The 26,515-nt window shown below is 36.1% G+C and overlaps 1 protein-coding gene and 1 non-coding gene across 2 annotated transcripts; one reads left to right on the forward strand and one right to left on the reverse strand.

The window, feature by feature from the left end:
• The first annotated feature begins 1,008 nt into the window (after positions 1-1,008).
• On the forward strand, positions 1,009-26,426 carry SMCO2 (single-pass membrane protein with coiled-coil domains 2). Its single transcript, XM_036865955.1, is given in 9 exon segments — positions 1,009-1,136; positions 2,982-3,096; positions 9,295-9,431; positions 10,097-10,243; positions 15,321-15,411; positions 20,353-20,409; positions 21,449-21,624; positions 26,229-26,257; positions 26,260-26,426. Coding segments are annotated over 9 exon segments (1,047 nt in total).
• Positions 5,334-5,437, reverse strand: LOC118902983. The gene has a single exon (XR_005021692.1). It is a non-coding gene; the product is annotated as a U6 spliceosomal RNA (small nuclear RNA).
• Positions 26,427-26,515: the final 89 nt, after the last annotated feature.

The following is a 26,515-nucleotide window of genomic DNA, read 5'->3' on the forward strand; positions in this document are numbered from 1 at the left end:
GACAGACTGTCTGGTTGGGAGCTGTGATGAGATCAGGCAGGTCACAGTGTCCTTCCTGAAAGAGATCAAAGGTTTATTCTTCTTTGTTGCACTCAAGGTTCTGGCCTTTTCCTGCTGCTTCAACTTTACAGGGTCCCCTTTGAACAGCATCCACTGTGGATCCCCACAGAGGTCAGAGATAAAGCTCAATTTTGCTACAGAGTGATAGGCCAGACCCTTGCTTGCCCAGACTATTCCAGTATCTCTGTGGTTCCCAGTACCTCTCCTTCCCTCTGTTTCTAATCGCAGCCATAATCACTCTTCTAGGACCATCCCTGCTAATCACTTCCATTCCTGTCAGTCTACCGTCCCCTCTGTCCCTCAGGGATTCTGTCCCACAGGGTCCTGGGGACCAGACCACCCTCCAGTGACAATTTACTATAGTTACTCAGTTGAGTGCACAAAGGAAAATGTTTCTTTCTGTTTATGGCTGGGTACCACCCTCTGATCGCTGCTAGTTACTACAAGTTACGTTTCGCATGGACCCTTTATTATGACTTTTCATATGAGCTTCCTAGAACCTGTCTCACCCTTTTCTACCTTCTTTCCTATTTCCTTTTACTATTATTTTTCTCACTACAGTACTTAAATACTCTTAACAATTCAATTCTCTGCTCTCCAGCTAACACTTGCCTATCAGGCTGAAATGAAGGTGCCTCTTTTCACACACAGCTGCCAGTAATATATATTGGTTGAACCTTTAGGAAAGTAATTTGGGAATATTTTTCTAAATCCTTAAAAATCAGTATATCATATTACCAGGTGTTACACTTCTAGGGAAGTATTCTAAGTGAGTAATAAACTGAATGCACTGAAATGCACTGAAAATTCCTAAACAAATATATTCATTACTATATTGTTTACAGCAGTGAAAAATTAGAAATAATTGTCAACGATAGGAAAAGAGTAAAACAAACAACAATTTACAAATAGAAAGAAATATACCATTGCCCCTGCAGTGCTGAAGAAATGGCTCTCACGAAGCTAAGTGTCAAGATGCTTCTGCAGATGAAGCCAGTTGGGAAGGAGCAAGAGTTGACAGAGAAAAACAATGGCTTTCTCCAAAACATCCATGTGGCTGAAGGCGCAATGCAGAAGTAAGTCAGGGCTGAGCTCCCAGGGGCAGTTTCTGGGGTCCTGTCTGGAGACTTCCTCAGCCTGGTAGGACCGAATGACGAGATTTCCAAGTTCAGGGTTGGGGTTGACATTCTTCTCTATAATTCTTCTAATTTTGATCTCGCGAATATCTACTGTGGTAGGTCCTGTGAGATAGTAAAGGGACCTATGGTCATAAATTAGGCAGACATCAGTTGAATAGGAATGGTCAAGATTCTAGTCTCAATTTGTGAAAAAACGTTGATTGTTTGGTGCCTTCATCATCTTAACCTGCTAAAGATATAAACCATTTAATATGGTTTCTAGAGTAGAGGAAGCACACATTCATATAAATATTTGTTAAATATTTATACATGATAAAAATGTATACTAATATAAACCAATGGTTAATAACCTTTTTAAATTGGCAGAACTTTTCTAAAGGAAAAGATTTTCCAGAACCCCTCATATGTCAAAAATGCTACTATGATATCAAGGATGTTTTAAAATCCATTTATAATTTATTAATAACAGTAGCATATACATTTGGAAACATTCAGCAGTATTTATTGAATCTATAGAAATGCATATACATTCCAGGACCACTTTCTAACAGGGTAGGTATAGAATGCCCCCCAACTCAGGGTTCAAGACCCACAGATAGGAAACCACTGCCTTAGGCCTCCATCACAAGTATATTGCAATTCATTCAAAAGTATACTTGAGTGTGTGAGTGTGTGTGTGCACATCTATACACATATATGCAGCCTAGCAAAATAACAATAGTCCAGTAGGGGATGGACAAGGGATTATCATAGCAAAGGAAGTACAAATGAGTTTTATACGTACAGGCAAAGATGCTCAACCTTACTCATAAAAAGAGATTAAAACTACAGTGAGATACCAGTTTAAACATACCAGGTTGGCGAAGATCAAAAACTTTTCTAACACATGGTTTTAGAAAAGGAGTGGGAAAACAGGCACTCTCATCATTTTTGCTGAAAGTGTAAATGGATTTAACCTCTTCAAAGCATAATTTGGTAAAATCTATCAAAAATTTAAAATATATGTATCTATTGACCCAGCAATTCTATTTTTAGGGTTATCCAATGGATACTCTTGTACGTATACACATAGATATGTAGGGATATTCACTGCAGCATTGTTTGCAGTAGCAATTGATTAGAAACAGTGTCCATAAACATTAATAAAGAACTGATTAGCAAATTATGATATAGCCTCATGATGGAATATCATATAACAATTTTTAAAAAGAGGCAGCTCTATAGGTACTAATATGAAATGGACTCCAAGATAATATCCTCTCATTTGTATTAAAAAAGACATGTATATATTTACATAAACATAGCTGCTTATTTAGGCATAGAATCTCTGTGGAAGAATAAAGAAGAAACTAGTAAATGTTGGGAGGAGGACGTCTTGGGTCTAGAAATCATGATGGTAGCACAGACTTACTCCTTTCCTTTGAGCCATATGACACTTTTTTAACTCTACTTTTTAAAGAAGGATATTTATTTATTATTTGTTTATTTTACACACACATTTGCATATACACACAAAGAGCTGCAATGGCTTCAGAATTCAGAATCTCACTTTGAATCATTTATTGATTCAGTCAACAAATATTTATCCAGCCTCTCTATTCCTATCTCGTGTAATGCACTACACTAGACATTATTCACACAGAATGAAATCAGTACAAGAATAGCAGGTGCTCTTTGGGGCCGGAAAGATCCAGTGTTCTCCCTCTAGAGAAGTTTAGGGCAGGCCTAAACTATAGACCGAAGACATAATAACAGTATCTTTTTCAGTTGTGTGACTTACAGTTTACTAAGGGAATTTACCAAAATGGACCGCATCTTGGACAGATCAGATGATGAGGACATTTTCTCTGAAAACTCTCAAACTGACTTCCTTCATGATTTGGAGACTAAAAAATGGGTAAGGGACAGACTTAAATGTCACAGTGGGTGAAGAGAGGAACTTCATATTTCATATCTCAAAGCAGCAAGGATATTATCTCAAGGTTTCCTCATAATGGGTGTGAGATGTTCAGGGCTTAAAAATCAAGATGGAGGCATTCTCTCCTCTGAAGGCTGCTGTTATTACACAAGGGACTTACTAGTATTCCCATACAAAGAATTGCACATTACCTTATTTTTGTCCTTGGGATTTGTGAAATAACTGTGACATTTTTTACCTCAGAGCAAATTACTGTATGTAGAATTGCCCCCTGGATTGCAGATTGTCTTCCAATAGATGCATTAGAGAGATCCATTTACTCATTTTTAATTGAAGTATGGCTGATTCAGAATATTATATTAGTTTCAGACGTACAGTATAGTGATTTAGTATTTTTACAGATTATACTGCATTAAAAGTTATTATAAGATATTGGCTATAATTCCCTGTGCTATACAATATATCCTTGTTGCTTATCTAGCTTATACATAGTAGTTTGTATCTCTTAATCCCTTATTTTGTACCTCCCCCCTTTAGTTAATCACTAGTTTGTTTTCTACATCTGTGAGTCTGTTTTTGTTTTGCTATATACATTTGTTTGTATTGTTTATTAAATTCCACATGTGATATCATACAGTATTTGCCTTTCTCTCTCTGACTTATTTCACTAAACATAATATTCTGTAGACCCATTCATGTTGCTTTAGATGGCAGAATTTCATTCTTTTTATGGCTGAGTAGTACTCCATTGTGTGTGTGTGTGTGTGTGTGTGTGTGTGTGTGTGTGTATATATATATATACAACATCTTCTTTATCCATTCATGCTGATGGACACTTAGGTTGCTTCCATATCTTAACTATTATAAATAGTGCTGCTATGAATATTGAGGTGCATGTATCTTTTTGAATTAGTGTTTTCATTTTTTCTGGCTATATACCCAGGTGTGGAATTGCTGGATTGTATGGTAGTTCTATTTTTCGTTTTTTGAGGAACCTCCATGCTGTTCTTCATAGTGGCTGCACTAATTTACATTCTCACCGACTATGTACAAGGGTTCCCTTTTCTCCATATCCTCACCAACATTTGTTATTTGTAGACTTTTTGATAATAGCCATTCTGACAGTTGTGAGGTGATATCTCGTTGTTTTGATTTGCATTTCTCTAATAATTTAGCAATGTTGCGTATCTTTTCATGTTCCTGTTGGCCATCTGTATGTCTTCTTTGGAAAAATGTCTATTCAGGTCTTATGCCCATTTTTGGATTGGGTTTTTTGTTTGTTTTGATATTGAGTTGCTTATATATTTTGGATATTAATCCTTTATCGATCATATCATTTGCAAATATTTTCTTCCATTCAGTAGGTTGTCTTTTCGTTTTGTTGATGATTTCCTTTGCTGTGCAAAAACTTTTAAGTTTAATTAGGTCCCATTTGTTTATTTTTGCCTTTATTTCTTCTGTCTTAGGAGACAGATCCAAAAAAAATATTGCTACAATTTATGTCAAAGAGTGTTCTGCCTATGTTCTCTTCTAGAAACTTTATGGTTTCCATTCTTACATTTAGGTCTTTAAACTATTTTGAATTTATTTTTGTATATGGTGTGAGGGAATGTTCTAATCTCATTGCTTTACATGTAGCTGTCCAATTTTCCCAGCACCACTTACTGAAGAGACTGTTCTTTCTCCATTGTATATTCTTGCCTCCTTTGTCATGGATTAATTGACCATAGATGTGTGGGTTTATTTCTGGGCTCTCTATTCTGTTCCATTGATCTGTGTGTCTGTTATTGTACCAGTACCATGCTGTTTTGATTACTGTAGCTTTGTAGTAAAGTCTGAAATCTGGGAGGGTGATACCTCCAGCTTTGTTCTTTTTTTCTCAGGATTGCTCTGGCAATTCAGGTTCTTTTGTGGTTCCATATAAATTTTAGGATTATTTGTTTTAGTTATGTGGAAAATGTCCTGGATATTTTAAATAATAGAGATTGCATTAAATCTGTAGATTGCTTTGAGTAGTATGGCCATTTTAATAATATTAATTCTTCCAATCCAAGAGCATGCGATATCTTTCCATTTCCTTATATCATCTTCAATTTCTTTCATTAATTTTTTTATAGTTTTCAGAGTATAGGTCTTTCACCTTCTTAGTTAAGTTTATTCCTAGGAGTTTTGTTCTTTTTGATGCAGTTTAAAATGGGATTTTTTTTACTTTCACAAAAAATATGGAACATTTCACGAATTTGAATGTCACCCTTGTGCAGGGGCCATGCTAATCCCTATATTGTTCCAATTTTAGTATATGTGCTGCTGAAGTGAGCACCCATTTACTCTTAATTCAGTGTGAACCTCTCTCAGTCTGAAATTCAGTCACCCAGCTGACATGGAATGGAGAAATTTGGACAAAATGCCTGAGATTGTCCTGGAGAGGGTTTATGCTTTCCTTTAGTTGAAAACAAATGCATGGCCAAGACCCCTTTTATTATTTATGAGCAGATCTCTCCATAGATTCCCCAGGCTATTGGCTATAGAGGAAGGTGGTTTCAACCAGTCAGAAAAACATACAGAAATGATAGAGTGGGTATTTCCTACTCCTAGGCTTATCCAGCCTCCTATGGAAGCTCAGGATTCATCTCTTTGTCTACTTCTCTTTTGAATACATTTTGGATTTGAGGATGGCTAACTCTACAATCCATAGAAGGAAAGGTCCTCAAAGAATATCCCAAACTGGACTTAACCTTCAAGGACTCTGCAGTAAGGAAAAAAAGAAACAAAAGAAATAGAAGGGGATAGAAGGTGTGAAGGAATGGAATTAGACGTGTGGAGTATAGATAATAATAAGACAGACAAAAAGTGGAAAGAAACAGACAGACAGATACTTGTTATAAAAAAAAGAATAATAGGAACTGAATTAGAAGAGTAGTCTTAGGATGGGAACAGAAAATAGGGAAATTGAGGTGATCGTAGGGATGATCTTAGGGAACACATGAATTGAAGGTATAACTCTATAAATAGCATCATCTGATTCTTTGCAGGGGCCTTGTCCCTGGACTCCAGGTAAGAGCTGCTACCATTAGAACTACTTTTCCAGGACAACTTCCCTGTACTTGTGGTTCAGTGAACCCTGCTGAATCCTCTTAGTCAGTGAATGGTGATATCATCACTTGTTGGCCTAGGACAGAATAAGTCTAATTAGATAATAAAATTATTCACTCTGTAAGAGTTTATCAGATAGTACACACTCTCAGAGTATAAGGCATTGTTATAGACTATTTCTTACAAACTTCAAATCAGGGCATAACGGTTTAACAAAATATTTTTTTAAATTTATGATTGTATTTCTTTATGTCTGTTTATATGGAAAATTCTATAATTACATAAAAATAAATCATAGGCAATCACATAATTAACAAATAATTATTAAAAAATGTGGCTATCTGCTAACAAAAGGACAAATATATGACTTCTTGAGGAAGAAACCTTATTCTCTTATTCTCTGAAAACAAACCAGGAGGTCTCCACTTTGCATAATCTTATCTTCGTCTTTTATAAGAGAAAGATTTAAAGGACAGGTTCAGAAAATGGACAAAGAATTAAGAGGAGTAAAGAAAAAATTGTTGGTTTAATTAACAAAATAGGCTCTTTAGCCAGACTGCCAAAGCTGCCATGTCTAGCCATCAAAACCCCCTAAAATACTTAGAAATGAATATTTTGCTCTGGTTTCACATTGCTAATCCCTGGCACTGCTACATACAGTGTCGATTTCGGATGCCAGGTCAGTGAACAGACTTTCCTATTTCCTGCTTTTGTTTGCATCTCTCACAAGCAGAATGTATTTGACTGTTTCTGAAGCCTATTTATTCTAAAAGCACTTACTGAGGATCCCCTATGTGCTAAGGTACATATATATAAAATCCTTTCCCCTCAGTGAGCTCACACGCTAGGAGGGACTCAGACAGGAACGTGGCTGTGTAAGATCCATCCTAGAAGTAGCAGATGAGCCATGAGGTACAAGGGAGGGAGGGCTGTACAGGGAGAAGACTGGCGATATGACAACTGAGGTTTGAAGGATGAGCTGGAGGGAAGAAAAGCGTTTCAGAAAGAAGGAGCAACACATGCAAAGATAATGAAGCCAAAGAGAAACTGTGTTGTGAGAGAAGAAGGGTGCAGGAAAAGGCATGACAGGCAAGCAGGCAGGCAGGACACTGAGGTAGGGATAGAGCAGGATGCAGACGGGAAGCCAGGACATCAACAGGAGTCAAGAACTGATGAGGACTCAAAGTAGGGCCCTGTCTGGGCTGCCATGAGCAGTGATGCTGGGGGGATGGGAAAAAAGTACACCGATTTAAATGACAGGTATTAGTGGGTATGCACAAAGTGGATATAACATAGGTAATGAAGAGGGAAAAGAATGTCTCCCGTGGCAATTCAAGAACTTCTTTCAGGTTTCTGGCAGAGGCATCTGGATGGATAGGGAGACCATTTGCAAGGGTGGGGAACCCGAACAAGGTAGAGGGGAAATATGATGAGTTCCATTTTTTTACTTTCTGAGTTTGTGGTGCCTAGGAAACATCCAAAAGGAGACATGTGAGCTCTTCCAAGAGCTGCATGTAAATGGAAAATAATGCCCTTAGACTGTGTATTTCGTGCAAATACACATTTAGTCTGTTATTTAAAAAACACACACATTTCTTTATGTGTTCAGTCCTGCAGATTTTAAAAACTCTTTTTGTTTCTACTTCTGCCTTTTGACTCTTTTGCAGTATATTAACCATTACCGTGAAATGACTGATAAAGATAAGAAATATCACCATCGATTATTGGACATAGATCTCTAGAGATGATCTGGCCCCATTTTCTTACTACAGGTCAGGAAGCTGAGCTTTACAGTGGTTAAGTGACTTGTTCAACATCCACAGCAGTAGAACAAGACTTAGACCTCTGGTCCTCTGGTTCCCAATGTGGTATCTTTCTCTATATCACAGTGTTTCTGCTGCTTTTGAATATCCTGGTCAAAGACTTGGTGGAAAGAAATTGAAATTGTGGATGCTTTTTATTTATGAAGAGGTAGATAAGAGATAGTGGAGTCACATAATACTTGGAAAATCTAGCCTTGGTTTCTTCATCTGTAAATGTGATAATAAACCTACATCACTGGTGAGGTGACACTGGGTTGTGAGAACCAGTGGTAGGGACTAGGTGGTCCCTAGGTATTCTTTAATCTGAACCCAAGTCCTAAATACAATTCCATGGTTTTGGAATCAGAAAACCTAGTTCAAGTTCTGGTCCATATACTTACCAGCCATGTCGACTGGTTTCCTGTGGCAGCTATAGCAAATTAGGCTTGGTGGTTTAAAACCACACACACACACAAATGTATTCTCTCTTAGTTCTGGAGGCCAGAATTCCAAAATCAAGGGGTCAGCGAGCCCACGCTCCCTCTGAAGGCTCTTGGGGAGAATCTTTCCTTGCCTCTTCCAGGTTTTGCTGGCTCCAGACATTCCTTAGTTTGTAGCTGCATAAACTCCAGTCTGCCTCCGTCTTCACGAGTTTCTCTGTGTCTTTTCCTCTTCTGTTTCTCATTAGGACACTTGTCATTGGATTTAGGACCTACCCAGGTAATCCAAGATAATCTCATCTCAAGATTATTAACTTAATTACCTCAGCAAAAACCACTCCCTTTTTCTTTTTTTTTCCAAATAATGTCACATTGTCAGGCCCCTCGTATTAGGACATGGACATATCTTTTTGGGGTCATCACTTAACTCACTACACCATATGACCTTGACCAAATCACTAAATAGGAATGGCCTAGGGGATTTCAGTACCTACCTTTATCCACCTCAGGGCTGTCATGAGAATTAAAAGAAATGATGTACATGAAGGCTATTTGTAGAGGTATGTGAATGTTATTCCTGTTGACTTGGTCAGTGATTTCAACAGATATTTCAATAAGAAATTGATCTGTTCTCTCTACTCTCCACGTCCCTGCCCCAGCTTTCCTCTGTCACAGAGCAGGAGGGCATGTCAGCCTATCTCACAGATGCATCAGAAGACTCCAGCCTCGGAGGGGGGCTATGTGCTTGCCCCCAGAGAAGGGGGCATGGGTACCATAGAGGGGCCACCACCTCTTGTGATAACCCTTTTGTTCTGCTTTGCTTTCTTCATGATCTTTATCAGGATATGTTGGAGCTGGAGGCTGGGCATGACCAGGACCTGCAGAGTGAATAGGATGAGCAAGGAAGAGATCACGTTCACCAAGAAGATCCCCAGGCGTCCGCATCTTTGCAGTTTTCAAAGGAGAACATCCCTGAATGGTAAGCCCTGGAGCGTGCAAGAGGGAACATTTAATAATGTTTTGTGGAGGGGAAAATGAAATTTAGCAGAGAACTTAGGGACAGCCTAGAAGATTTGAAATCCATACATGTCTTGAACCATAAAGCACTCATGTGCACAAGTAACTACCTACATGTTCCAGCAAGAATGCAGAAGAAGGACATTTCTAGGGATGTAGGAAAAGCCGTGGAGTTCTCTTTACACACTTTTCTTCGGAGCCTGGGATTAACACATGTCTTATCACTCTCAGATAATTTTCTAAAGATGAAAATTATTATAATTACTATTAAAAATGTACTGTTAAATCCTTATGGACCCTTTCCCTATTGTATAACTTCTTCTCCTTCACCAAGATGCAACCACCATCCTGAAATATTTAACATTCATTCCATGCAGGGAAATTAAAAATATATCTATATTTTTTACTGAATGTAAAACATGCTTTATTTTCTCCAGCCTTATGAAGATCTGTTAAAATGGATGTTAAATAGATGTCCAAACTCCTTTCTTGAAGCCTAAGTGCCTACCTGGCCCATTTTGGTGACAGAAAATGAATAAGCAGACCAATTTGCCATCCAGAGAAAGAGGGTTTCAAGCTTTCCCATTTTCTACCTTAAAACTGATTGTAATACTATTTCTGTAGGAGTCAGGAGAACATGTTCTTCCAGCTAAACCACTGGAATACACAGATGGGTCCACAAGTGAAAGAACTTGGAGCTGATCACATAGGCTGGATGGAAAAAATTAAAAGTATTATACAAAAAATAAACCTAACAGAAAACACAGTGAAGAGGTAATTGTAGGGTGTCAGGGTTGGTCAGAAAATAATGAAAAGTTTCATAGCTTCAGAAACTTAAGAAATTCTCAGTTTAAGGTGGTAAAGTCTTTAGGATAATAAGTTATCTGCATCTTTGCTCTCTCTTCTCTCAAGGGAAGGACTTCCCTCAGGGGCTCTCTCCTTGAAGCCACATTAATAGTTATCAAAAGGAGGTATTGAAGTTCCCAATGATCCTTGAGTTTTATCCAGTATTGTCCAATGGGATCCAACCAGTATGGCATGAAAAAACTATTAAAGTTTATTTGTTAATGCATATCTGAATTTAAGTGGAAAGTTTGAAGATGAAACAGAAGTGATGTAGTTGTTATTTGTCCCATCACTGGTATAAAGAGAGTGGGCTTTGGAGTCAGAGGGACCCAGGTTTGAATCCTGACATTGACATTTCTTGGATAGGGTAATCAACCTTTTTTAAGCCTTGACTTTCCTCTTCTATAAAAAGGGAGTAATGACAGCCATCTCATTGGTTTACTGTGGGTATTAAATAAAATACCGTATGTAAAGCATTTAATACAGAGCCTGGTACAAAATAAACAATTAATAAATGGAAGCTATTTTTAGAAATAAATTCCTCTGGCCTTCTGAACCATCCTGCCACATTCAAAACTCTTTCCTAATACAGGGCTACTCTTCTAGATGTTTCTTTACCTTTCAGTTAAATATCTTCTTTACATTCAGTTAAACATCACCATACCTTACAGCTAAACATCTCTTTACATCAGCCTTATCCTGACTATCCTATTCAAAATGGCCTTTTGTTTTCTTCCAGAGCATGAATAATATTTGGATTTTAAAAGATTCTGTGTTTTTATTAATTCAAATTCTGCACATTAAAATTTCTTTCCATTTTTGAAACTAGTGTAAAATTCACATACACTAAAATTATATCTTTTATTCTATTATATAAATATACCACAGTTTATCCATTCACTAATTGAGGCACATTTAGATTTTTTTAGCAATCATGAATAGAGACACTGTAAACATTCACATGTAGTTTTTTGTGTGAACACACATTTTTATTTTCCTTGGGTAAATAATCAGAAGTTGGAATGCTGGGTCCTATAATAAGTGTATGGGTTTTTTTTGTTTTTTGTTTTTGTTTGTTGGTTTGTTTTGGCTGCGCTGGGTCTCAGTTGCGCACTCGTGATATTTTGGTTGCTATGTGCAGCCTTCTAAGCTGCAGCACGTGAACTCTTAGTTGCGGCATGCATGTGGGATCTAGTTCCCCAACTAGGGATCGAACCCAGGCCCCCTGCATTGGGAGTGCAGAGTCTTACCCACTGGATCACCAGGGAAGTCCGAATAGGTGTATGTTTATACTTGTAAAAAACTGACAAACTGTTTGAAAATGACTATGATATTTTGCATGATGTCTACTATCTTGCTGTTTTCTCCTGCAGTGGGGAGAGAGAGTTCTAGTCTTCCTCTTCTTATAAGGATATTAATCCCATTATGGGGGCTCCACCCTCATGGCTAAATCTAAACCTACCTCCCTCCTTAAGATTCCACCTCCCAATACCATCCCATTGGGCCACTGGGGTTTCAAAATATAAATTTTGAGGAGGCACAAACATGCAGTCCATACCAGGTAGAGATCAAAGTTCCTTTTTTTTTTTTTTTTGCATGTGTATATCCCAAGATCCCTTTCTTTTTTCTTTTTTTTTTTTTTTTGGCATATGCATATCCAGTTGTTACAGCAACATTTATTGAAAAGAGTTTTACTTTTCCTATGGAATAACCTTACATCATTGTTGAAAACCAGTGGGTCATATATGTGTGAATCTGTTTCTGGATTCTATATTCTGTTCCAATAATCTATATGTTTATACTTTCAGTAATACCACACTACCTTGATTACTGTAGCTTTATATTAAGCCTTCAAATTAGGTAGTGAGCGTTATCCAATTTTGTTCTGTTTTTTTTCTAAGTCAAATACTAATTTTTATTATCTGATAATTTTTTTCTTTTTCTTTTCTTTTTTTAAAAATTAAAAAAAAATTTATTTTATATTCGAGTATAGTTGATTAATAATGTTGTGTCAGTTTTAGGTGTACAGCAAAGTGATTTAGTTATACATACACATGTATCTATTCTTTTTCAAATTCTTTTCCCATTTAAGTTATTACAGAATATTGAGCAGATTTCCCTGTGCTATATAGTAGGTCCTTGATTTTTGTTCTAATTTTTCAAAATTGTTTTGGCTATTCTAACTTTTTTTTCTGCTTTTCCATGTAGATTTTACAATCAGCCTGTCAATTTTGCTGTGATTTTGGTTGGAACTACCATTAATCTATAGATAAATTTGGGAAGAATTAACAGTTTAGCAATATCAACTCTTCTGATTCATGAACACAGTATTTCTGTCTATTTAGGTCTTCTTTGATTCCTTCCATCAGAGTTGTATAGTGTTCGGTGTACAGATATTTCACATTTTGTTAGATTTACACCTAAGTATTTCATGTTTTTGGTTTTATTATAAATGGTACTTAAAAATTTTCAATTTCTTATTGTTAATAGCTAATATATAGAAATACAGTTGACTTTTGTATACTGACTTTGTGTTGTGACCTTGCTAAACTCATTTATTAGTTCCAGTAGTTTTTATAGGTTATTTGGGATTTTCCACATAGATAATTATGTCATCTGCAAATAGAGAGAGCTTTCTATCTTCCTTTCCAATCTGTATTCTTTTTACTTCTTTTTTTTGCCTTATTATATTGGCTAGAACTTCTAATACGATGTTGAATAGGAGGGGTGACAGCAGATAGCAGACCTACTTACTTTGTTCTCAATCTTACACGAAAAGAATTAAGTGTGATATTATCTGGGTTTTTGTCTGTTTGTTTTTAAAGATGCCCTTTCTCAGATTGAGAAAGTTTCTTCTATTCCTAGTTTACTGAGTTGTTTTTAAAATCAGAAATGATACTGAATTTTTTCAATAGCTTTTGCCGCATCTATGAATGATCATGTTTTTTGTTTGTTTATAAGTCTCTTGATATGGTGAATTATAGTGATTGATTTTTGAATGCTGAACCAGCCTTGAATTCCCAGAATAAATCCTCCTTGGTCATAATATATTATCCTTTTTATATGTTGTTGGATTCAGCTTACCAAAATGGAACTTTTACATGTATGTTAATGAGAGATATTGACCTGTGTCTTTCTTTCTTGTAATGTCCTAGTGTTAGTATCAGAGTAATGCTTGCCTCATAGAAAAAATTGGGATGTTTTCACACACTTTCTATTTTCTGGATGAGTTTGTGTAAAACTGGCATAATTTCTTTCTTAAATGTTTGGTTGGATTCACCAGTGAAGCCATATTGCCTGGAGATCTTATTGTGGTAAGATTTTTAACTACAAATTTAATTTCTTTACTGATATATAGGGTTATAGTGCTACTCAGGCTATCTAGCTCTTGAGTATATTTTAGTGGTAGATTGTATCTTTCAAGGAATTTGCACATTTCATCTAAATTGTCAAATGTATTGGCCTAAAAATATTAATAATATTCTCTTGTTATAATTTTTATTTTGAAATAATTATAGATTCACAGGAGTTTTCAAAGAAATATACAGGATAGTCCCATGCACCCTTTTCTCAGCCTTCCAAATGGTAACATCTTGCCTAACTCTAATATGCCATCAAAACCAAGAAATTGATATTGGTATTATCGACCGAGCTTATTCAGACTTCACTAGTTACAAGTGCACTCATTTGTGTGTGTGTGTGTGCATAGTTCTATGCAATTTTATCACAAGTGTAGCCTCTTCTGTCACAAGGAGGCACAATCAAGATTCTAACCTGTGTCATTGCACAAGACTCCTTTGTGTTACCCCTTTATAGTCACACTCATTCTCTCCCACCCATCCCTAACCCCTGGCAAGACAAATCTGTTCCATGTGTTTATAATTATGTTATTTCATGAATGTTACATAAATCCAATCATGCAGTTATGTAGCTTTTTGAGACTGTTTTTTACAGTCAGCATAATTTCCTTGAGGTTCATCCAGATTGTCACATGTATCAACAGTCCCTTCCTTTCCATCACTGAGTAGTATTCCATGGCATGGTTCATATATATATTCTGTCTAGTTTTTGGCTATTATGAATATAGCTATTTTGAACATTCATGTACAGCTTCCTGTGTGAAAACAGGTCTTCATTTCTCTGGGATAATTGCCCAAGAGTGAAATTGCTGGGTAATATGGTAAATTTGTTTTTAGTTTTGACAGGAACTGCCAAATTATTTTTCAGAGTGGCTATACCATTTTATGTTCCCACCACCAATGTATGAGTGATCCAATTTCTCCACATCCTTACTAACATTTAGTGTTATCACTATTTTTCACCTTAGCCATTCTGGTAAGTTTACAGTGATATCTCATAGTTTAAATTTGCATTTCTCTAATAACTAATAGTGTTGAACATCATTTCATGTGTTTATTTGCCATCTACATATCTTCTTGGTGAAAAGTCTGTGATGTCTTTTGTTCATTTTCTAATTGCAAGGTTTTTTTTAATGTTGAATTTTGAGAGATCTTCATATATTCTAGATATAAGACCTTTGCTGGATATGTGACATGTAAATCCATTTAAGAGAGTCTTTGGCCAAGCAAAAGTTTTAAATTTTGATGAGGTCCAGTTTATCAATGTTCCCTCTTATGGGTAGCGCCCTTGGTGTCAAGACTAAGAACTCTTTGCCTAGTCCTAGGTCCCAAAGATTTTCTGTGGGTTTTTTTTCCCTAGAAATTTAACTAAGCTTCCATTTTAGTCATTTTACATTTCTGCTCCTATATCCAGTTAGGACTACACTTCTTTACTATTATCTAGATTACTTAGAATGTTTTTTACTTTCTTGAATTGCATTTATGACTTCCCATTCCAACACAATTACTACCCAAGAGTCCTCTTATATAGGAGTAGGATTTCATTTTTGAAAGGTCAAAAATGATCTTTCAAGATCAAAAAAGATGATCCATTGGGGATTTTTCTTAAGCCACAGGACTTAGTCCATCTCTTGGTCTGTTTGCAGCTTATTAAGTGAGCTGATGTCCCTGGAGGACCAAATTGAAAAGCTGAAGTCACACCAGGACCTTGACTCTGATCAGGGGGCAAACATAGAGGTAAGCTGGAGGCCTGGAAGAAAATTTGGGAGGTTGTGGGGACTCTACCACCTCTTCCCACCCCATTTATTGTTTAACAGGTCATAACAAGAATTAAAACCCATCTTCTGTCACAAGGAGGAGAGCTCTCTGGTGGTCAGTTCTGAGCACATTTCATCTGGGAACCACCACTTCTATTCTCTAACAACACTAAAAGTCTAGATTTTTTTGTTCTACCTAGAAACTCAGTCAAATTTGGCAGGTTTATATCTCGGTGCCATTTAAGATAATGATGAGTTCCTTAAGGGAAAACTTCTCTTAATATTTGTATCCCAGCACCTAACAGTGCAGAGAAAACATGCAGGAAATACATATTTGTGAAGAACTGCATCCTTAGAATGTAAGAGATATATTTGTGTTTGTCTTTGATGCCTTCATGAAGAGTTCTTGTGTTAGTTTTCACAGTCTCCAAAGTTTTCCTGTTGTTTTGTGTCCTTGCATTTCTTAGAGACTCTTTTCTGAGAAAGGTTTAATTTTCCCTTTTTAAAAGAGTCATAGAATGTTAGAAAAGTAGTGATCAACTTTGGATAAGAATTAGACTTCAGAGCCCTGGCTCGTAGTTTTTCTTCTCTAATAAACTTCAGGCATTTGAAGAAAAGCCTATAAAAATGGAAAAAGTCTGTGTCTAACTACCTCTTTTTATTGCCAGCCTCTGCTTTAGTTCAAGCCAAATTTAAATTAAGTGGATTTTGAAAGAAGTAAAGGAGAAAAATGCCTCTTTTATTGTTGGAAGGTAATATTTATTTAGACCCCTCCCATATTAAAAGCCATTTACAGATAAGCACAGATTTTTCACTGAGGAAAAAAAACTACTTTTAACTAAGATTTAGTGCAACATTTTGACGTAGCAACCTCATTTTGTGCTAGTTGAAAAGTCAAGAGTTTTCCCACTATCTAGGGCTTTGGAAATTGCAAACGATGAAGAAAGGGAAGAGGACAAGGGCCAAGAAATATTCTGCTTTAAAAAATGTCCTCCAAAAGTCAGCAGTATTACAGGAATGTAGATTTCAGCAGGAGGAAGGGATGGGGAGGGATGGATATCAAAAGAATGAAGAGGGCTTCCCTGGTGGCGCAGTGGTTGAGAATCTGCCTGCCAATGCAGGGAACACGGGTTCGCGCCCTGGTCTGGGAAGATCCCACATGCCGCGGAGCAAATGGGCCCGTGAGCCACAACTACTGAGCCTACGCATCTGAAGCCTATGCTCCGCAACAAGAGAGGCCACGACAGTGAGAGGCCCGCGCACCGCCATGAAGAGTGGCCCCCGCTTGCCGCAGCTAGAGAAAGCCCTCGCACAGAAACGAAGACCCAACACAGCCATAAATAAATAAATAAATAATTTTAAAAAAAAAAGAATGAAGAGAGTAAGATAGAAGAGCACAGAGACAAATGAAGGTGAGGTTAAAAAACAAACCAACAAGGCTTGGATAATACGAAAAGGGAAAAGAATCTGAAAAAGAATGGATATATGTATATGTATAACTGAATCACTTTGCTGTACACCTGAAACTAACACAACATTGTAAACCAATTGTACTCCAATATAAAATAAAAAATTAAATTAAAAAATATAAATAAATAAATAAATATAAACAGACATATTTTGCAAATGCAAAAGAAATATGAAAAGGGAAGGCATCACAACTATGTATGGAGATTCTCTATCCTGGAAATATACAGCTTTGTATACACTCTAAAAAAACGGGCACAGACTTGAAAACTAGAAACAGCCCAAATATTCATCAACTGGTAAGTGGATAAACTGTGGTATATGCTACATGATGGAATGCTACTCAGCGATAAAAAGGAACGTATTTCTTAATCATCCAACAACATAAATGAATCTCAAATGCATTATGCTAAGTGAAAGAAGCTAGACTTGGAAGATTAGACTCATGATTCCACTTCTGTACCATTCTGAAAAAGGCAGAACCATAGGAATGAAAAATAGATTAGTGGTCACTGGAGTCCAGTGGGGAAAGGGAGGAGGAGATTGACAGAGGGACACAAGGAAATTTTGGGTGTGATGGAAATATTCCACATCTTGTTGTAGTGGTGATTACATGCCAGTGACAGTGGGCATATGTCAAAATTCATAGCACTGTGCACTTTTAAAAGGTGAGTTTTACTCTATGTAAATTATACCTCAATAACTGTGACTTAAAAAAAATTTTTTTAAACTGTTTTCATTTTTTAAAAAATATTTATTTATTTATTTTTGGCTGCGTCGGGTCTTAGTTGTTGCACGCAGGCTCTCTAGTTGTGGCGTGCGGGCTTAGTTGCTCTGCGGCATACAGGATCTTAGTTCCCTGACCAGGGATCAAACCCGCATGCCCTGCATTGGAAGGCAGATTCTTAAACACTGGACCACCAGGGAAGTCCCGACTTTAAAAAACTGACACAAGTTCTGTCCTAAGACTAAAGGCTGATGGGAAAGGCTGCGTAAAAACAAATACAGTAATATAATAAGTAAGAAATGTTAAATATAATTGTTACAGAAGCAAAGTGAGTAGGAATGGCTCTAGGTTTACTCTGGTGGAGGGAAAAGTGAAGACTGTTAGAAATAAATATAGGAATGGCAAACAAAGAGTGGGAAAATTAAAGGAGAAGTAAGTTAATAATAATAATAAAGTAATATCACAGGTATTGACTCATTTATTTTCCATGAGTAAATAGAATGACTCAGAAAGGCATGAAAGAGAGAGGAGGGGAAGATTGGTGAAAGTATTTAAACACGCACAAACACACACACACACACACACACACACACCAGAAACAAATTTAAGAGACCTTTAAGCTGAGGAAAGGACTTCGAAGTGGCCTTTGGGTGTTGCCTGATATTGAGCCCCCAAGTCCACGAAGCTTTCTGAAATCTCCATATGAATATAACTTTCATCCTGAGACTGACTCCTATCTCAGTTATCTTTGGTACAATTATCTTTGATAAGTATTGTGTCAAGATATTTACTATGTAAATAAGCTAGGGCACCATGTAAAACGTGATTAGTATCTCACAGCTCCTTTCTAAATAATTAAATCACACAACTCTGGGGCTGGTGATGAATGAACTTGTTAAAAAAAAAAAAAGGGTGTCGATTATACATCCTCTATAAGCAGTTTGAGGGTAAACATTCACAACAAGCACAATGCCTAGCTCAGTGGCCACTTACATAGGACGTGGCCAATGATGTCTTGTTGTTTTGATTTAATGTTGATTTTGGAGATCAACACCCAGAACAGTATGCAAAAAAAGTAGCTTCTATTAAATCTCAAACTATTTGATCATGAATGAGCATTCTTCTAAAAATCGTCATTTGTTCTGTTTTAATTCCACACATCATTCATTACAACTTTTGTTCTATATCCTTTAGTTTTAAAGGAGAAGATCATGGAAATTAAAAAGCAATTAGGCGAAACGGAAAACAAATTTGTCCAGGTAATGATAAAATGTCTTTATAACTAAGGAAGAAAAACAGTTCTTCAAAGAAATCTCAAATTTTAGTGAATGGAATCCAAAATTCAATGGAAGAGACAGAATTTTAGACCTAGACGGGAACTTACTATTATTTAGTCTACGCCCTTATTTTCAGAAGAGAAAAGCGTAACTCAAAAACATGAAGTGACTTGTTCATATTTCCACATGAAAAGAACCAGTCTTACCCTTGCTCCCCCATTAAAAAATAGTTTTTCTTCTAGCAAAAGTAATGCATGCTTATTTTAATAATTAAAACATTATAGAACTAGTTCATATAAAAAAGAAAAATAATCCCACTCCCTCAAAAATAAAGTGAACATTTTAGTATATTTATATTCTTCTAAATTTTTCTATACATATATTATCATATTATTATTATTTTAATGGGATTATATTATATACATTGTTTTGCAACTTGCTTTTTTTCACTTAGCATTTTTTTCTTCAACAACTTGCTAGGCCACTAGGTGTCATTTTACTTTTTCACTGTTTATGTGATGTAGGATTTGATTTGGGGGTTTATTAAATTTATTTTGTTAGCTATTTGGGACTTTATAATCAATGTTTACCATCACAAACTATGCCTCAGAAATCCATATCTTTTCTTGCTTTTGCAAGTACTTATTTAAGAATCAATTTCTAGAAGTGGCACCTCCAGAACCCATCTTTCTTGAATCCCAGAACACTCTTTTTTTCTGCTCTGGCTTTGCTTTTCAACATATCCTGCAAGTCAATTATGGAATGATTAATTAAAAACCTTTCAAAGCATTATTTACTCAGGACATATGTACAGTTGGCATTCACATCTTAGAAGAGGGTGGTTTGCTTTCAGCCTATGTCTTGATCTTACTGATAGAAACCAACCTAAACCACCTGTTCTCTCTAACTGACAACTTAAAGGAAACATGGGAAGAAAGGAGGAACCGGACACTTTTTGCGGACAGCTCTTCTGCTAAACCATAAGGCCCAGGTATTCAAACTAACATAATGAAGACTTACATTTATATATTATAAATTAAAAATATTTAGAAGAAATATAGTTTTCTTTTTTTCTCAGAAACATACTATGTTTCTCCAACTAGTGTCCTGGTAGAAGTTAAAGGAGCAAGGAGAGAGTAATGGATAGAGAAAAAGATGATTTATAATAAGAGAGTAATGGATAGAGAAAAAGATGATTTATAATAAGCTGCTATTGTGTAAATTTATATTTTAAAGGATTGAAAATAATTTATTAATCTTTTGGTGATACCTCCTGCAATTTATCATGATTGCACCATGAATTTGTTCTAAGAGGAAGGATTTTACTGAATAAAAGTAAGTTTCCATGAAGCCTGTTTACAACTAAGAGGTATCAGGATGAGTAAGCTTTTATTGTGTAAACCAAAAAATATAACTTCTATTTTACCCAAAATTGTGGGTGTCTTTTCAGGAAGATGCTTGTAATGAAGCTCATGAATTAAAGGAAAAACTTGTTGCAGAAATAGAGGTAAGATTTCACGGTTACACAAGTTCAAATAATGATAAAATAAAATGACTTAAATCTACATAGAGAGGTAATTCTTTCTCTAGAAGTTGAGAGTGTGCCACATACAGGTCTCTTTGTAGCCTTTTCACCTCTTCTCCCCTCCTGACGTTCTACTTTGGGCCGACAGAAGATCTCACAGGTGTGGTGTACTTCCAAGCTCTCATACCCCTGGGCTGCTTCTACAGTTCCTCTATCTGGAGCTTATCCCCCATGTCTACATATTACCCACTCTTCAAGGCTCAGCTCAAATGTCCTCTCATCTCCCAGACCTCCCCTAATCTCCCCTAGCCAGAAAAATGACTCCATCTTGGAACTCCTCCCACAAGATTTTATATATGGAGGTAAATGTGAATGGCTGAATGAAACAGTGAATGAATGAATCAACCTGTCACTTGTTCAGAGGTGCCTAATCATCCCACCTATCTAGATAGAGTAGATGTTCCCACCACCAAACCTCAGCTACTGTGTCATCACATTATTTACTTTCTCTTTAGCATGTAGTCTATAATATCTAATGTATATATGTGTTTAGTTGCTTATTGCTTGTCACCCAACCCCTGTAAACGCACATGTAATTCTTTGCCCATTTTGTTAAAAAACACATGCGCAATAGAATGCCCATTCTTTGTCTATTTTGTTACCTGCTGTATCCTAAAATAGTGCCTGGTAGGAATCAGTCAATAAATATGTTTTGCATAGATGAACAAATTGAATAGATGAATTCAATAAAAGGATAATTATCTTTCTATCTGAATAATCCAGTAGTTAAGAATTAGCAGGTGGGTTTCGTTTAATTTTTACCATGGTGCTACCTCACTCTGTGAATGTGTAAGTTTCTTAGGTGAGTACGCACCTGCCAGTGACCTCCTCACATGATTCATATGTGATTGCAATGTGGGCCCCTGAAGTGTTCCAGAGGAAAGGCACTCTGCATCATCTCCAATGAGAAGGGCAGACATCTAGAATCATTTTTCTTTAATGATTGCTCTTTTTTCCCCAGAACTTTTGCAAGGACATAACTCTGCTGAATACAAAGTTGGGGATGTACCAAATGCAAGAAGGGAAAACAGACTCCCAGAGTCCTGAAGAAATGGGCATGGAAGAAAGGGAGCCCCTGCTTCCTCAGGCTTCACCACCCCCCTTAGGGCAGAACTCTCCTCCCTGCATTACAATGTGGTAAGTTAGAGATAGGGACCTCTGGGGGCTGACAGAGTCCCCAAAATGAATGGACTATAGCAAGATTGAATTTCCTCAAGGGTTGACTAAGAATTTATCTTTTTTTAAAATAAATATTTATTATTGTTCTTTAAAAGTCTATTTGTTTATTAAGCCATAGTATTTTTCTTCTTATTTTTTAAATTCTCAATCAGTATTTTCTTTTACTTACTTATTTATTTATTTATTGACCACATTGCACGGCTTGTGGGATCTTAGTTCCCCAACCAGGGATCGAACCCGGGACCTGGCAGTGAAAGCACCAAGTCCTAACCACTGGACTTCCAGGGAATTCCCAAGACATATACCTATTGCATTAGATATATAATAATAGTTATTTCTTTCTTATTGTTTTAGATAACTATATATACATAAATCTTAAAGGATGGTGTCTGCAAGTTATGATACAGCCACCTCCACTGAAAGAATGTACCTACTAAGCTGATTTGAAAAACCTTTGTTTACTAGACAGGATGCCTCTTCCTTGTATGATATTGAAGACGTACAGACTGTCAAATTCGGACTCTTTGGATCTCTTTCTGGAGATGTCACACTATCATATATGCCCTGAGTAGTACTCTCCTCTAAGAAAGCTTTTTTTTTTAGCTTTTTATTTTGCTTTATTCTCTCATTAGAGAAGATGTGAAAGTTAAGTAGAATCTGGCTATGTTTTCACACGCAAACATATACGTGCACAGATACTGAGTTAAATCAATTTTATAAAAATGTAATGAAAATGGTATAAAAACCATCTTATCTCTTAAAAAAGCTTTTTTGATCCTTTAATCCCCAACCACCAACCCAAGCAGAGTCTTCGGCTCTCTCTTTTGAGTGTACACACTGTACCTGACACATAATCCTGACAAAGTACCCACGGCATATTATTGCAACTAAATTATTTCCATTGTAGTCTTCTCTTAATACTCCATGGGCTACTTGAAGGCAAGATCTGGATCACTGGGGGATATGAAATATAAAATATGTTCATCATGCTCAACAAATATTAAATTAATTAATTTATTAATTAAATTAATAAGTGAAGAGTAATGTCAGTGGTGGAGTAAAGACCCCAGAAAATCTCCTCCTCCATAAAATCAATGAGAGAGCTGGAAAAAATTGTCAGAATCAACTTTTTCAGAATTCTGGAAATTAAGGATTTAGTATCCAGACTCTATAAAGAACTCTTAGAACTCAACAACAAAAGGACAAACAGCCTAATTTTTAATATGAGCAAAAAACTTGAATAGACATTTCTTTACAGAAGATACACAAATGGCCAAAAAGCACATGAAAAGATTTTCAGTGAAAAAGCACAATGAAAACATTATTGGTCATTGGGGAAATGCAAATCAAAATCATGAGATATTGGGACTTCCCTGGTGGTCCAGTGGTTAGGACTTGGTGCTTTCACTGCCAGGGCCTGGGTTAGATCCCTGGTCAAGGAACTAAGATCCCGCAAGCAGCGCGGCACGGCCAAAAAAAAAGAAATCATAAATCATAAGATATCACTTTATACCACTAAGATAACTGTAATTAAAAAGACAGACAATGACAAGCATTGGAGAGGATGTGGAGAAATCAGAATCCTCAGACATTACTAGTGGGATTGTAATAGGTTAAACTGATTAAATAGGTGAGCAAAATGTGGTATATCCACACAATGGAGTATATTATTCAGCCACAAAAAAGAATAAAGTTACCTATACATGCTGCAACATGAATGACCCTTGAAAACATTACACTAAGTGAAATAAGTCAGACCCAAAAAGCCACATGTTATATGATTCTATTCATATGAAGTATTCAAAATAGGAAAATCCAGGTAGATAGAAAATAGGTTAGTGTTTGCCAGGCCTACGGATTGTGGGAAATTGGGAGTAACTGTTCTTTTGGGGAATTTTGATGAAAATTTCCTGGAATTAGATAGTGGTGATGGTTGTACAACCTTGTGACTAAACTAAAAGCCACTGAATTGTACACTTTAAAGGGTAAATATTATGGCATGTGAATTATATCTCAAAAACAAACAGACAAATAAGTAAATAAGTGAATGCGTTTTGATGATCACTTAATTGTGTTATATGGGCAGTTAATCCAGTTGAGTTGGCCATCTTTCATCACATCATTACATCCTAGTTAAGACTGCCTGAGACCTTGTCCAGTCTCTTGTCAGAGAACTGGTAACACTCTGGTTCCATTTAAGCATATTTCTACATTATCTTTTTTGAGGAGGTTTATCTTACAGACTAAGTCAATCATTCTGTATCAATTTTGCTGTTTTTAGCTTCAGAGGGTGGCCTCTTTCTGGTATTATCCCCAATCCCTCAGTTCCCTTATAGTCTTCCCCTATGTATTGACCACAAATAATGTGAACATTTTGGAAAAAAGATTAAAGGTTTTATGCATGGCAAGTTTTTTTTTTTAAATTGAAGTATAGTTGATTTACAATGTTGTTATGCATGGCAAGTTTTGAAAAATAAATAAATAAATAGTATTCAAAAGTCAAAAGAATGTTTTTATTCTTTACAGAAGATAAATTCAAAATGAATAATACTATTAATGACACTAACCTTTGGTTTTTATACAGGTGATATCATGAAAAAACTTATTTTGATTTAGTAGCTATGATGTTTTCCAAAGAAAAATGTCTGAGCCTTTTAAAATAAATATTATACATGTTCTTTTATTTGCTGAATAATAGAAAACAAAATTTTAACTTTAAGTTATATAGACTTGTAAATAAAAATCAAGTGATTCAGTAGTATCAAGAAATAGATCTGAATCCATCCATACCTGGAGTGTTCATTGAAGGAAAGGGAAAACTAGAAGGATACATTCTAAACCAAAAGAAAAACAAACCAAAGGAAAACAAAATAAAAGAAAAAACAAAAAATTAAAATAAAATAGAAAGAATGAATAAATGAAAGGAGGAAAGGTAAGAAAGAAAAAAGAAAACTTAGCTGATTATATTAAAGTGATGGGATTATAGTTTTTTTATTTCTCTGTTTTCCAAGTTATATGTAATTTAGAAAAAAGCTATTTTTCTCTTTAAAAAATTAATGTTAGGACTTCCCTGGTGGTCCAGTGGCTAAGACTCTGTACTCCCAATGCAGGGGGCCTGGGTTTGATCCCTGGTCAGGGAACTAGATCCCACATGCCACAACTAAGACCTGGCACAGCCAAATAAAAAAATTTTTTTTTAAATTAATGTTAAAATGTGTTTCTTTGAGAATGTTCCAGCTTAGTATTTCTGAAGATGATTAATTTTGGAATTTAGGAATATAGTATTTATTTACTAGATATGTTTTGGTAGTGAGTCATTTTTCTTTTCATAAGAAAGAACAAATCTGGATTTAGTGCTCCCTGAGGACAGGACATCTCTGCTTCACCTTAGCAGCCATCAAAGCCTCTTCATAATAGAGTATTTTAAGAACATTGGCTCTTTAATAAATGTGTGAAGTAGAAGCAATGATTTGTGTAACTGCCAAGAGATAGCCAGTGGCAATAATGCCAAGAAACTTGGCTCAGGTTCATGGAATCCACTGAGTTGGGTCACAAAATAGATCCATAGCTAGCTTTAACTGTGCTCTAGACTTGCTCTTCTGAAATCTATTATAGAAGGTAATTATATCCAAGCAACTGGATTATCTGTGACATTTCTTTTGTTCTTTGTGTTCTTCTGGATTTTCCAGATCTTCTACCCCAATCATGTATTGCATTTATAATTAGAAAATAATAATGCAAGGACTTCAAAGCAAATAAATAAAATACAAAAAGGGCATGTCTGGTGCTGGGATAAAACTGTTGATAGAGAGAGCTGAATTCCACTTGTCACATGGTATTTTGTACCCTGATAGAGAGAGCTGAATTCCACTTGTCACATGGTATTTTGTACCCTGAGGAAAATCTAACTGCCTGTGCCTTTATTTCCCCCCAAAATGGCATCCTATACCTCACAAGTGAGGTAGAGATGGCAATAACTACTAGAGTGTGAGAAGAGCATTTCAAAGGAAAGAGCCCCACAGTAACCCAGGGATTCATTGTTGCATGGCTTTAGAATCTTAGAATTCCAGTGCTAGCCCTAGGATGGACTTAGGTGCATCTACTCCAAGTTCCTTCTTTTGCAGATGTCAACAGAGTTTAAGAGAAATTCAGTTACTTACTTGAATTTATAGAGCTACATGGGTGGAGGAACCAAGAGTCACATCAGTGTGGTTTTCTTTGGAACGTTCTTTTATTTATTTGTTTGTTTACTTATCTATCAATTGATGTATAGCTGATATATAATATTATATTAGTTTCAGGTGTACAATATAGTGATTCAATACTTTTATAGATTATACTGCATTAAAATTTATTACAAAATAATGGCTATATTTCCCTGTACTATACAATATATCCTTGTTGCTTATTCATTTTATACATAATAGTTTGTGTCTCTTAATCTCTATCCCTATCTTGCCCTTTCCCCCTTCCCTCTCCCCACTGGTAACCACTAGTTTGTTCTCTATATCCTTCAGAATGTTCTTAACACATTCTGTTAAGATGTTTTTCTTTCCTTCTAGGAAATGTGCACTGAGGATTTTCATCATGTTTATGTCCTCACCTTCACTGGACTTTCATGTTACATACTATTTTTTGATGCTACGTTTATCTTTGGAAAGGTGCTCCCTGCAATGCTTGGGTGCCGCAGAATGTGGGAACTGCGGGAGATTATTGCCCCTTTCTTGAATTTGGAAGTGGAAGACTTGTTACCCTCCTAAAGATACTGTTACCCTACTGACTTTCTTCCTAATAAAATTCTGGCTGTTCTTATATTACAGTGGTAAACTTATTTTTTAAAAAACACTAT

Source organism: Balaenoptera musculus, chromosome 10, assembly GCF_009873245.2.
Source record: "Balaenoptera musculus isolate JJ_BM4_2016_0621 chromosome 10, mBalMus1.pri.v3, whole genome shotgun sequence".
In the NCBI taxonomy this organism is placed as follows: Eukaryota; Metazoa; Chordata; class Mammalia; order Artiodactyla; family Balaenopteridae; genus Balaenoptera; species Balaenoptera musculus.